Below are 14,282 nucleotides of genomic sequence, written 5' to 3'. Positions count from 1 at the left end.
TTTTTCTAAGTTTCAAGCATGACTGAACAGTTCCCTAGCCCTCTCTCTCCCTCTCTCTCTGCTTTCTTGGAACTCAATATTTACTTGTTTGTAGCATTTACCACATTAGTTACAAATGTGACCATGATCTCCAAGGCAAGAAGGGCACCTTTTCTGATTTGGCCATCTCTGTCATCGTGTCTGGCACATGACAGATACTCAGTGAATGTTGACTAGTTAAACAAATCGAGTTCTGATAGAGTAGGAAAGTGTGTGCCTAAGTGGAGAAAAGAAGTCTCAAGGCATTTTTTTTCAGCAAAAAATGGAAAAGTTGTCAAAATATTTAGATATTATCTATAATCTAATTGAAACTCACTAAAATTTAATAATACTATTTAGCAAATAGAATTCTTGTGCCTGTTCCCTTCAGGTGGCCTGTCTTATCTGCCATAACAATTAAACACATACAGTTTGGTATTTTCAGAATAAGGGATAATGCTGGCTAGCGTGTCTTTGAACAGGACCCAGGATATTGAGGCTTCCTAGGATTGTGGATTTATTATTTTCGAGAGACAGAGAGAGACAGAGCCTGATCAGGGGAGGGGCAGAGAGAGAGGGAGACACAGAATCCAAAGCAGACTCCAGGCTCTGAGCTGTCAGCACAGAGCCTGTTGTGGGGCTCGAACTCATGAACCACGAGATCATGAGCTGAGCCGGAGTTGGACGCTTAACCGACTGAGCCACCCAGGCGCCCCCTGGATTGATTATTTTACCCATGAAATCATTAGGATAAGGATTTTATGGTGCCCAAATCCTAAGGACAGTATTTCTTTGTCAGTGAAGAAATTACAGCACGAATTTCTGCATTTGGTAGCGTCTGGAGTATGGTAGTGGTTTTGCTACCACAGTTTGACCTCTTCACTGGGTCCAACGCTGGCTTTGTTTCTATGACAAACTGGGTGTTGAGGGTAAAGAGGGGTCTCCTCTGTGTGTGTTTGAGGGTGGAAAGGGTTATGTGCAGAGAGTGTGCTGTTGCAGACAAATCTCGGTGATGCACGTCTTACTTCCATTTTCACATCAGCTCTTTCCATAGTCTGTTAGTTTTTTCTTTTCACTGGGTCCATGCGTTCCTGTATCCATAAGTAACACAGATGGACAGAGAGAAATATAATGCATTTTTCTCAAATCACAGAAAACGTCTCATCCGGCAAAGTCAACATTTCAGTTTTATCCTTTTGGGCCACATATCCCTCAAGCCTATCTTCCTTTTACTTGACAGAGTTCGTTGGGGATTAAATTGGATTCTTTTAGAACCTACTGAAGGAGTAGTAATAAACTCTACAAAATGCTGGGTGGGAGCACACTCTTCATCGGAAGTGGTTTTATGACTTAATTTTTTTTTAATTTATTAAAAAAAATTTTAATGGTTATTTATTATTGAGAGAGAGAGAGTCAAAGTGAGAGCAGGGGCGGGGGAGAGAGAGGGGGAGACACAGAATCCGAAGCAGGCTCCAGGCTCTGAGCTGTCAGCACAGAGCCCGATGCGGGGCTTGAACCCACGAACTATGAGATCATGACGTGAGTCAAAATCGGATGCTTAACCGACTGTGCCACCCAGGCGCCCCTGACTTGATTTTTCACGGGAACATGGCTGAAGATCTGACTTTTACGTGACTTACCTACTCAGAGAGGAAGGGGAGAAGCAGTTGTTGTAGGTGGAATGATGCATCTCTTAGGATGTGTCCACGTGCGGATTACAGCCTCTGGTGCACACAGCAGAGGTCGTTCATTGGCTCCCAGAGCTGGAGGTCTACCAGCGGGTGTGACTCAGTGGCTTTATCATTGCTTCCGGAACCAGTTTCTTTATGTGTGTTGTGCCTTCCGCAGCAGGGTCTGCTCCCCCCAGTGCAGGCTGCCCTCATGTGGCCTCAGCCGCCTGCTGTCCACTCACAGTGCTGCACAAGTGAACACACACAATGGAACAAGTGAAAGAGGGCCGCTTTTGGAAACTGTCTCTTAGGAAAGAGCATGCCGTTTCTTAACCCCTTGCAAATCACCCCTTTCATCTCATTAGACACGTCTGTAGCTCTTCCTGCAAGGGAAATAAGGAATTTCACCAGCGTTTCATGGGGACTGCTCACGTCAGAAACTGGGGCCAAGCCCATGGGCTGCCCGGCTGCCATACAGAAGTGAGCATTGCAGAGAATTCTGGGGAAGGAGTTGAAGTGTCCAGCTCAAATGTTAACGTGTACACTTCACTCATCCAAAAGGTTTTATGGACTGAATTCTCATCTGAGTGCTTTTGTCCACCACCTAGCACCATGTGCAAATGGGGTTGGCGCTCAATAAATAGTTGTTTGAATTATTTAATAAATATATTAGAGATTCCCACGGGGCGTAGGTTTCCCTATAACAGATTAGATGTGGCCATCAAGTTGGTTCATTACACATCACTGAACCCGTTATTCTGTTACCATCATGTCTTTTTCTTGAAAAACCAAAGCTCTAATCTTTAATCCATAGGCAACAGCCTCTGAGGAAATGACCCTTCTTTTAGCCCAGAAGAGTCTCAGAATTATAGCTCTACCACTTACATGACCTTGGACAGATTACTAAAGCCGAGCTCGGTTTCTTCATCTTCAATGCCCACTCTAGAGTGCCTCCTTTTTAGGGTCGTTGTGCAATTCCATGAAAAATACCAGGCACATAGTGAGTGACGTCTATTGTTATCATAAATATTATCTGTAAAATGGCAATACTAATTCCCCTCATAAGATTGTTGGATGGCTTACCTGTTGTAATGTGTGCAAAGGCTCAGCTCTCCCTCTTCTTCTCATTAGTCCTGTTTTTTTTTTCAGGATACATTTATCACCATCCTCTGTGTCATCAATGTAGTAAAACTTTCTTCTTCAACTTGTTTCTGTTCTTGTTTTTGCCTTTTAACTATGCCTTAGAAAAGAAACTTCACTTGCAACGATTGGCTATAACAAGGGAAGTTCTGGATTTTGAAAATACAGAAGACGCAGAAGATACAGCAGGGTGCTTATGGTAGATACACAGTGGCTCTTGATTTCCTCATCAGAAAATGGAGGAAATAAAGTGTTCTTCATAGTTCCCTCCAGGCCAAAAATGATTTTCTATTCCATTTTTCTACCCATTCTCTGAATACAGTCATGCCCAGCTCTTACATCTGTATCTTCCACATCTGGTGCATAGGTGATATTCAGTAAATACTTGAGATCATGCTGATAGCTGGATGCTGTATGATTTCTCTCCACCAATCTTCATGGGAGACATCAGGGAATCCTTGCACATTTCCTTCAAGAATTGCCATTGACTTTCAGATACTCGGTATTCACCTTTCCCATTCCAGTCTTTGGAGCCCCATGGCTGGGGTGTCTGCCTTCTCACCTGAGACCTCACTCACTTTGTTCCTGCTCCCTGAGCATTCGGTCCTTCCAATGCTTGCCTCCTATCCACTTCTATACTTTCAGAATGTTAGACTTAGTTTATTTATATCAGAGGTTTGATAGGCAGTAAATATTATCTATGTTATAGATTAATATGGAGACATAAAGTATACATTTCTTAAATGTATGTATGTTTCCTTAATTATTTACATCCCATTTGATTAAGAAATGATTGAGGGAGCTATTACTTAAAATTGATGTAATTAGAATTCTCTAAAACTCATATCTTAAAGGAAGTTAACAGTATAGTAATCGTGTATGTCGTAAGGTAATACACACTGATTTCAGACATGTGCATGTTTTTGTGGCTTTTAAACTAATTTTTTTATGCAACAAGAGATATAAGTTCCGAATATACTTTCTAAATACACACACACACACACACACACACACACGTTCTTTTTTTTTTTTTTTAATGTTTATTTATTTTTGAGAGACACAGAGACAGAGCACGAGCAGTGGAGGGGCAGAGAGAGAGGGAGACACAGAATCCGAAGCAGGCTCCGGGCTCCGAGCTGTCAGCACAGAGCCCGACGTGGGGCTCAAACTCACAGACTGTGAGATCATGACCTGAGCCAAAGTCAGATGCTCAACCGACTGAGCCACCCAGGCACCCCTCTCTCTCTCTTTTTTAATCTCTCTCTCCAGGGAAGCTTCTTTTTCCATTTGTTTTTCCCAAGTGTTTTGAATCTCTTTCCTTTTACAGTCTTCTGAAGAGGCGTCCTCTGTAATAGAGACTGTGTCGTGTTTGGAAAACGTGGACTTTGGGTCCAATGGGCCTGCATTTGAATAAGATTCTCATCCGTTCAGAAAGATTAATTGAATACCTGTTATGGGAGATGCCCTAATCTGGGCAGTGAGGGACAGCTATGACCAGGATCCAATCCCTGCTCTCATGGAGTTAATGGTTGAGTAAGAGACAGAGTGAATAATAAAGCTAGCCTAGCCATAGTGCTGTGCAGCTACTGACTTTGCTGCCTTGACCATCCCAATACGTGTTGTTGTTAAATCCTATCAGTAAGTGATCAATAAAAGACTGATAAATTTGACTACGCAAAAATCAAAATGTTTATGGTGAATGATATCATTACAAAATAGAAAAAAAAAACAGGTGGGGATTTTATAAAATATGCCACCTGTGTGAAAGACAAAGGCCCGGTTTCTATCATATGTAGAGCTTTCATAAATCCATAAGGAAAGGACATATCGTTTAATAGAAAAACAGACAGAAGATGGGGACAGGTAGTTGCCAGAGCAATAAATAAAATAATAAAAGATATTCAACATGACAAATAACTGCAAATGAAAATGATAAAGATCATTTTTCACTTAGGAGATGAGCACAGATAAACGATTTGATAATACTCGTTATTGGGGGAAATGTTGGGTAGTGTGTTTCTTTCTGGTGGGGGTGCAAATTGATGGAATTTAAAAAACCAAACAAACTCTGGTTGGCAGTATACGTAAAACTTTAAATGTATTTCCTTTTACTCTAGAAATTCTACTTTAAGAAATGTATTCTAGAGATATATTTGTACAAGTGTGGAAAGGAGGTCCACTGCAAAATTGTTTATAAATTGCATAAAATTGAGAGCAATTTTTCTATCAACAGGGGATTGGTTCCATAAGTAATAGTGTAGTACTGTGTTATCATTGAAAATTGAGATAAACGTATCATCAGGAAAACTGTATAAAACACGCCAGATGGCTGTTCTTTTTTAGCATGGCCATCTAGGATATGGTATTGAGTGAAAAAAAGCAAGATGCTTGCTGTATTAAGAATAAGATTACTGTATTAACATTAAGATTCCAACTGCCTTGCATTAGAAATATGTAGAGAAAGATACATTCTTGTACACACTGGACACTTAAGGAAGGATGCACAGAGAAGGGCTAGGTGGCTGCTTCTCAGGAGACAGGACTTCTACTTTTCCATTGGATATTTATTCTATTTACACACATTACTTTTATAACTGAAAAGAGTCATTAATGTAAATGGCACTGTGCTACACAATTGAGGATGAAAGGGAAAGCTAGTAAATTAATTCCAGTCGAGTGAAGAAATAGACTATTTATGTTAGTGCATGCATCTAAAGAGGCTCTCTCTCTTTTTTTTAATGTTTATTTATTTTTGAGAGATAGAGCGTGAGTGGGGGAGGGGCAGAGAGGGGCAGAGAGAGGACGACACAGACTCAGAAGGAGGCTCCAGCCTCCGAGCTGTCAGCACAGAGCCCGATGCGGGGCTTGAACCCATAAACCGTGAGATCATGACCTGAGCTGAAGTTGGACGCTTAACCAACTGAGCCACCCAGGCACTCAGAGACTCTCTTTCTTTTTTAATGTTTATTTATTTTTAAGAGAGAGAGGGAGACAGAGCACAAGCGTGGGAGGGGCAGAGAGAGAGGGAGACACAGAATCCGAAGCAGGCTCCAGGCTCTGAGCTGTCAGCACAGAGCCCAACATGGGGCTCAAACTCACGAACCGCGAGATCATGACCTGAGTCGAAGTCGGATGCCCAACCGACTGAGCCACCCAGGCGCCCAAGAGGCTCTTTTTCAATATACACACGGTAGGTTCTCTGGTGGGTGTTCGGGGTACACAGAGCGATGAGAGATTTTGTGGTTTAACTGTTCCTTTGACTACTCTTGATTTTCTGTTTTTGTTGTCAGGAACACTGATTCCATGATTAGAAAAAAATATATAATCTCATGTTGACTTAAGAACCATCTGCCGCCAGTAATTTTCACTGAAGTCAGTGTAATCAGAAGATAAGTAGCCGTCTATACGTGAGCGGATACTTCAGTGTGGCTGTGAAAGCCTCAGATCTGTAGCAGTATCTGGAGGTGATAAGATATTTACATCTCAGTGTTCTTTTTTTTTAAAGTTCATTTATTTATTTTGAGAGAGAGAGAGAGAGAGTGAGCGAGCGAGCAAACAGAGGCTGGGTGGGCAGAGGGAGACAGAGGGGGAGACCAAGCAGGCTCTGTACTGTCAGCGTAGATCCCAATGCGGGGTTTGAACTCACGAACCCTGAGATCTTGACCTGAGCCGAAACCAAGAGTCAGACTGAGCCACCCAGGTGCCCCTCACTGTCCTTCTTTACCCAGGTATCAGGAAGTGTGGCCCAAGTATCATTAACTCCAAGTCTGTTAAGCTTCCTTCCCATGCTTCCAGCTAGGTAGACAGTAGATCCCGTCGTAGACTTTGGTGTGAAATAAGCCACCTTCTTTTTCTTCAGCAGGTTTATTTAGCATGGAGAGAGCAGGTGGGAATGATAATCTATAACAATTTTAAAATTTGACACAGATCTATTTAATATGCGTTGTAGGTGGAGAACGACAGAGGCAGACTGATGAGCCCGCCTCCTGGAGGGAGTGGAGTGTTCCGGAGACACCAATATTCATAGTTTGAAAGCATTGCCATGGCTGGCTTTCATATGTCTTTTCTGAAATCCACACAGTTAATCTGCAGGAGGCTTGCAAGCCAGGATGATTTTCTAAAGATGTTTGAGAAATGGCTCTTTGGCAAACCCTCCCAATGAATACTCATTTAATGAAGGTTCAAAGTATGAAACAAAGAGGATAGGCTGCAGCCCGTTTAAGGAGGCAGAAGTTACCAGCTTTTGTTCAGAGTTTAGCTGACTGAGCCTCTCAGGCACCCCGAGATACTTTCTTAATCTGTTGATGTTGACCGAGACCCCTCCTCCTGATCTCTTCTAGAGCAGGGGTTCAGGCAGAAAGAGACTGGTGGGGAGCAGCATCGACTGGCCCCGAGCGTGGACTCTGGAACTGAAATTGCCTGTGAGGCATTGGCCCCAGTATGAGCTGTGCCAGCAGGAACACACGGCTGTCTCCCCTCACCGTGTCCTCCACCAGCCAGCTGTTCGGCTGCCTCCTGATGAGGGTGGAGAGGGAGGAGAGAACATAGCCTAGTTTCTCTTGGTTGTGTGGCTGCCCGATCTCTGGCTCTGGCCAGAAGGTTAAAGCTGTCCTCCTTGGTGGGGGGGAGTGGAACAGCTGGCAGGGGGTGGGAACTGCCTTTCTCTGGGGGGCATGTCAGATGCCTTTAGCCAAGGCCCTGCTCACGGGACGGGACAGCTGCAAGTCTGTTCTCAGGTGGCTGTTTGCGGCTCCTTGCTCGGCCATGCGTGTCTAGTAGCCTGCCTCCAGCCTCTTTCTCCTGAAGTCTTCCTGCTGCTCCTGATGGCTGTGCTGAGTAGACTCAGAATGAGTCCACAGAGATGCTCTTCCCCCAGGATCCATGAGAAGTGCTCGTGCGTTCTTGGCCCAACACAGTCATCGAGACCCATCCACGCAAAACACTGGGTCGGTGCCTCTCCCACCCCGTCCACTTCCTGGGCAGGCGGTCCTCAAACCTGAGTTCGCACGGTCCCCCAATGGCAGGGATGCCTCCTCAAGCTCTCCGAGAAGTTTCTGTGGCACAGCACTCTGAGATTTGTCAACGGCCTTCTCGAGTTTTTGTGTGTTTGTGTATTTGTTTTTTAGGCTTTTCAGGATTTAGGAGCAACCGCTTGTTAATCTGAAAATTTTAAAAATCTTTGTGGATTCTAGTTCTTTGGTCCCTCATTTGCCTACGTTATAACCGTTCACTTGGTATTTCCATACTTTGCATGTAAGCTCCAAAAGAGAACCTCATTTGATTTCCTGCTATATCTCTTACTCCCAGAACAGTGCCAGATGCAAAGTAGGTAATCACTATTTGTTCAGTAAATTTTAAAAGGGAGAGTACTCTTGGAAGATCTTTGCATCTTAACCTGCCTGTAGTTTTCTGATTCTCCAAGTATTTTGAGAAGTTGAGTCTCAGAGTTTAAAGACACTAAAGCATGGGGACACAGCGATGTTACAAAACGAGTAAGAGATGCAGAATGGAGTCTCTTGGACATTAATAATTTTTCGGTGGATGGCCAATATTGCGTTTCATATTCTGGTTGGATAAAGTTGAGAGGTTTAGTTAGTTATTCAACACGAAAAAATGTGATAAAAGAAAAAAAGGTAGAAACTACGTTTAAAACATAACCACCCATTTTAGCATATAACCTTTTCAAAATATTTCTTTGGGCACCTGGGTGGCTCAGTCGGTTGAGCGTTCGACTCTTGATTTCAGCTCAGGTCATGACCTCGCGGTCGTGAGATCGAGTCCCGCGTTGGGCATGGAGCCTGCTTTGGATTCTCTCTCTCTTTCTCCCTCGACCTCTCCCCCATTCATGTTCGCTCTTGCTCTCTCTCTCTTTCTGTCTTTTTCTCTAAAATTAAAAAAAAAATTAGGAGCTCAGTTGGCTAAGCATCAGACTTCGGCTCGGGTCATGATCTCACGGCGTGTGAGTTCGAGCCCTGTATCAGGCTCTGTGCTGGCAGCACCAAGCCTACTTTGGTGTCTGTCTCCCTCTCTTTCTGCCCCTCCCCAACTCGTGCTTTCGCTCTGTCTCAAAAATAAATAAAAACATCAAAAAAATTAAAGATAAATAAAAACATTTCTGTGAATCTCTATAACATTATACACATATAAAACACTTCACACACCCACATGCACACACATACAATAATAGCCTGATGTGTTCACACCCATGCACATCCCGCATCACTGTGACATCAGTTGTGGCCCTCTGCTCCTGAAGGCTTAGGTAGCTCAGTCCGCATTCCAATTTTAGGGATTGAGACAAGCTCAAGGCTTCGGTTTGATGTCTCTACGTTTTGGGGGATTATTTGGATACATTGTTTTCCATTTCATGCTTCTTCATTATCATCTGTTGTCTCTCCAGGGTTATGTAGTACCTTGGCATGCTGAACTTCACCTCTTCACAGGTGCATGCAAACTGCCATTCGTATTGACCGTTTGTGATTGTTTTGGGATGGAAGTTGTTGTGACTCCAGAGGGAGTCCTTGTGAAGGAAAACGTCACGGAGCATGATCCTTTTTTCCTCCTGGCTCCATTCATCTTCCTTCCTGTTTTAAAATAAGAAAATGTCCCCTTTGGATGCAGGATAGCAGTCCTACCTTTATCAGTGTTCCTTAAGGTCTCTGTTTTCTGTCTCAGGAACTTATCAGGATATAGTTCTCAAAGAAGCAGCTCTCATTTTCCAAGAAATATTCTGAAAAAAAACACCATTTTTCCATGCTCTGCATATACTTATACATATACATGTATACATATACATTGAATATATGCACTTACTTCACAAAAATGAGATCATATGACCAATATTCTATAGCATTTGTTTGCACCTGTCTTCTGTATTGGGGGCATCTCTTCTTGGCAGTAGCTATAACCCTTCACCAGGTTTTAGTGGACATATACTACCCTACTGAAGGGTAGGGTAGTGCACCCTCAGACTGTTTCCAGTATTTTGCTCTTATAAACTGTATCATGATGAACTTTCCTATAATTCTCAGCACAGCTTTCAATTACTTTGGAAACTCACTTAACTGATTTCTTCTTAACTAACTTGCTGAACTGTAAGATTTTACACCCTCCGTTTATCTGTAAGCCATGTTACATACCTGCACACACGCATCTACCCACACACTGATAACGTTCAGGAGGCACTTGATTTTATGGAGTTTAATTGTTTTCATTAGAAATATATATATTTTTTCAGAGTCTATTGAGATCATCACATTTCGTCTTGGACTTATTAACAGACATCCTAACACATTTCTGTCTCATTGGAGGAATGAACCCCTACTTGAGTTAATGTTGCTAATGCATTGCTGAATATGATTTGTAAATACTATCCTTATAGAAGATATTTGGATTTGTATTCGTAATTAAGAGTTCCCTCTAGTTTTCTTATATGCATACTTTCTTTCTTGGGTCTTGATATCAAAGTTATACTGTCTTTATAAAATAATTAGGGAGGCTTCCTTAGTTTCTTTACTTTAAAATAGTGTAGTTTAGAAATCACTTTTTTTCTTGAATACAGAAAAAAGTTTTTGGTCTTTGACATACTTCTCAATATTAATCATGCTTTATTTTTCAATTTAGACTTTTCTTCTTTGGGTCAGTTTTGGTGGAAAAAAAAGTATACATATGCATAATTGGAAACCATTCTTTTTCCTAGATGTTTCAGAGTTCTGGTACAGAGATACAGTGACTGTGTTTATAATTCCTGTTTATTCTTAATTTTTTTCTTTTTCCTTCATGATTAAAGCAGTTGATATTTAGCTTATATTAAAAAAAAAATTCCTGGCAGTGCCTGGGTGGCTCAGTCGGTTAAGTGTCTGACTTTGGCTCAGGTCCTGATCTCACGGTTCATGAGTTCGAGCCCTGCATCAGGCTCTGTGCTGACAGCTCAGAGCCTGGAGCCTGCTTCGGATTCTGTGTCTCCCTGTCTCTCTGCCTCTCCCCCACTCACGCTCTGTCTCTCTCAAAAATAAATAATCATTAAAAAAAAATCTTGACTTTGTGGATTAATTTTACCATTTTAATTTATTACATAGATCACATTTTCTATTTCTAATGTAGTTCTTTTTGGCTGTTTATTTCTTTTTCCTATTTTACTTATATTTTTTGATGTTCTCTCTTACATTTTGAAAGGCTGTTTAATTAACACGTTTCACCCTGTTGCTTAGCAGTGGAAGTGGTTAATTTTTGAGTACAGTTTTGACCATAGACCACTGATTTTATTAGGTTAACATTTCTGTTTTTGCTATTTACTAGATATTCTGTAATTGTGGTATTGATTTGTTACTGACTCAAAAATTATTAATGAGAGAGTTTAAATTATTAAGTGGCTGAGTTTTATTTTTGTCTCTACTTTTCTTACTAATTTCTAGTTTGGTTACATTGTTGTCAGTGGGCTGTCAGTTACAATGTCATGGGATATGCCATTTCTGTTTGCAGTAAATTTTTTTAAGTTTACTTATTTACTTTGAGAGAGTGTGAGCAGGACAAGGGTGGAGAGAGAGGGAGAGAGAGAGAATCCCCACCGTCACCAGTGCAGAGCCTGATGCAGGGCTCAAACTCACGAACCATGAGATCAGACCTGAGCCCACATCTGACACTTAACCGACTGAGTCACGCAGGTGCCCTGTGTTTGCAGCAAATTTAATGAAGGTTTTTTTTTCTGTGTGTGGTTTACTCTATGATTTTCTTTAATGTTTCATGGTTTATTAAAAGGGTTGATTTTTACGTTGTAGCTTCTTCAAGAATCACCTTATCTCTAACATCTGTCCTTTAAAGAAAACATTTACTATCTTCAGGTTTAAAAACCAGAGGTAAAATTAAAAGAGTGAGTTAAATTTTAAACAAATGAGACTCTGTAAAGATTCAGAAACCTTACCCTATACCCTCCCTCAGTGGCTGTTGTTGTAAGTCATGAACAGATATTCTAATGGGTTAAAATTAGAAATCCTGCCGAACACATTGGACTCCTTATCCTTCTATGACACCTCATCCTTGACACTTGTCCCTGGCACTTGTCACTTGTGTGTGTGTGTGTGTGTGTGTGTGTGTGTGTGTGTGTGTAGCTGATTGCTGGCTCTTGCTGGACATCTGGCCCCAGAGGGAGAGAGGAGTCTAAGTAATTAAGCGCATCATTGTTTACTCTTTGTGCAAATGTCCTGCGGCTCTGTGCACAGAGCTCTTCTACAGTTGTAAGAATAGACCTTCCTGTCTTTGCTGTCACTGTTTCTTTTCTTACTCTGAGGTCAGGTACCAACGTTTAGTTTATGTGACAGAAGTCTAACATTAATTATGCTCTGTCACCACAGGGGCTCTGAAACTTGCGTTCTTCAAACTGCTTTCTGGCACTAGCAGAGTTTAAATAGTGATTGTTGGGGCATCTGGGTGGCTCGGTCGGTTAAGTGTCCGACTTCGGCTCAGGTCATGATCTCACAGTCCATGAGTTCGAGCCCCTGGAGCCTGTTTCAGATTCTGTGTCTCCCTCTCTCTCTGCCCCTCCCCTGTTCATGCTCTGTCTCTCTCTGTCTCAAAAATAAATAAACGTTAAAAAAAAAAATTAAAAAAAAATAAATAGTGATTGTTTTCTTATGGTGACATCTTTTTCCCATTAAATGCCCTATTCTGTCACCATCTCACCGACCCTTTGTGGACAATTGTAGTTTCTGAACAATCTCATGAATTAACCTAAAATATTCACCAGATTTGCTTTGAAAGAATGGCATGATTTTGAATCATTGGAAGTTTTAAATGGATTATGTACATTGGATTGAAGGAGATCCTCGAGGTCGCGTAGGAGTTTCATAGAAGATGGTTTCTTTTGTCAAAGGTGTGTCAGAAACAGTAGGTTAAACACAGAACAGGCGATTTGACTGCATGTCAGAATCCTTCAAGTGCATGGTGGTGAATCTTTTTTAAAGGAGAAGTGGAGATACAGGGGGAAAGCAGAAGGTTTCAGACTTACTAGTCATCTACCCTCCCATCCTTTTTTCCAGGTAACATTTTAATTAATTGTATCTGTCTATGTGCCTATTACAGTTACCGGGGTGTATCTCCTAGTATTTTGTGCTCCATTTTCAGGAAAACTGGTGTGCTCTTAACTTCTTCATTATAGAGGTGAGAATGTTGAGCTCTAGGGAAATTAAATGATTTAATCTCCTGGCTAATTAAATGCAAAGAGTATTAGAGCCCAGGTGAGGCAACTCCCAGGACACTGGTTTTTCCATTATCCTTTATTATTTCCTCCCAATATGAAATGTAACTTTCTTCAAGATGTATTCTTTCTAATGAGCTGTGTTTTGTTTCAGTCCCTATTAATAAATATCAATTCTTTCAAAAAAGTATCTCAGTTTTGTCCACGTAGGTGTGTCTATATATTTATGTTTTAAGCCAAAGCATTTTCTTCTTGATCCACCATTTCAGGGCCACTAGCAACTTCCCTTGCATTTTAACCTGGAAAATCACATAACTGTGAAGTCTGCTCTTTTTCTTTTGCAGCGGCTCTAATTAGAGGAAATCGTAAAAACTGTGCCCAATTTTCTGGCTCCCTGGACTGGTTGATCAGCCGATTGGAAAGACTGGAAGCTTCTTCTGGTATGTTTTCCGATTATCTCCTTGTCATGATATATCCTTACTATTTTCTCCTGTTTTATGTCCTTTAAGACATAAAAGCAAATTGAAGATAAAAACAGAGCGTCGGTGCAATGTAAGTGTTTTCCTTTTAATAGGTTGAAGTTTTTACTTATTGACAAAATCGTTTTTTTTTTAAGTTTATTTATTTTGAGAGAGAGAGAGAAAGAGAGAGTCAGCAGCAACAGCCAGGGAGGGGCAGAGAGAGAGGGAAAAAGAGAATCCCCAAATAGGCTCTGTGCTGTCAGCACACAGAACCCAACGTGGGGCTCGATCTCGTGACCATCAGATCATGACCTGAGCTGAAATCAAGAGTCGGACACTTAACCAGCTGAAACACCCAGGTGGTCCAGTCGTTGGTATTTTTCTTAGTTATTTCTGAAAAGCAATTTTACGATATCTTGTTCATTTACATTAAAAAAAATGAAGCCCTGAAAGCTTCTAAAGAGCCAGAATTCTCATTCTTTTTCAAATCATTCATTCCAAATGTACTGTACAAACAAACAAACAAAAAAGTGGTTTGGAACTTCTATTTTTGGCTTGTGTTCAAAGGATTATTTGGACAGATTTGAAAAAAAAATTAGTTTTCCAAATCACACAGCATAATATTTTATTTTAAAATGTTCCAATAGGGGCGCCTGGGTGGCTCAGTCGGTTGAGTGTTTGACTTCGGCTCGGGTCACGATCTCACCGTTCATGAGTTCAAGCCCCGCATCGGGCTCTGTGCTGACAGCTCGGAGCCTGGAGCCTGCTTCGGATTCTGTGTCTCCCTCTCTCTCTGCCCCT

The 14,282-nt window shown here is 41.5% G+C and overlaps 1 protein-coding gene across 1 annotated transcript in view; it reads left to right on the top strand.

The window, feature by feature from the left end:
* RYR2 (ryanodine receptor 2) overlaps positions 1-14,282 on the top strand; it is a 765,551-nt gene that overhangs the window by 392,240 nt on the left and 359,029 nt on the right. The window contains exon 17 of the mRNA XM_042907783.1: positions 13,365-13,460. Within this exon, the coding sequence (XP_042763717.1) occupies positions 13,365-13,460 (96 nt within the window). The remainder of the gene's footprint in view (positions 1-13,364; positions 13,461-14,282) is intronic.

The sequence above is a fragment of the Panthera leo genome, chromosome D2 (genome assembly GCF_018350215.1).
Source record: "Panthera leo isolate Ple1 chromosome D2, P.leo_Ple1_pat1.1, whole genome shotgun sequence".
Taxonomy (NCBI): Eukaryota; Metazoa; Chordata; class Mammalia; order Carnivora; family Felidae; genus Panthera; species Panthera leo.
This window is presented reverse-complemented; position numbering and strand designations above follow the sequence as displayed.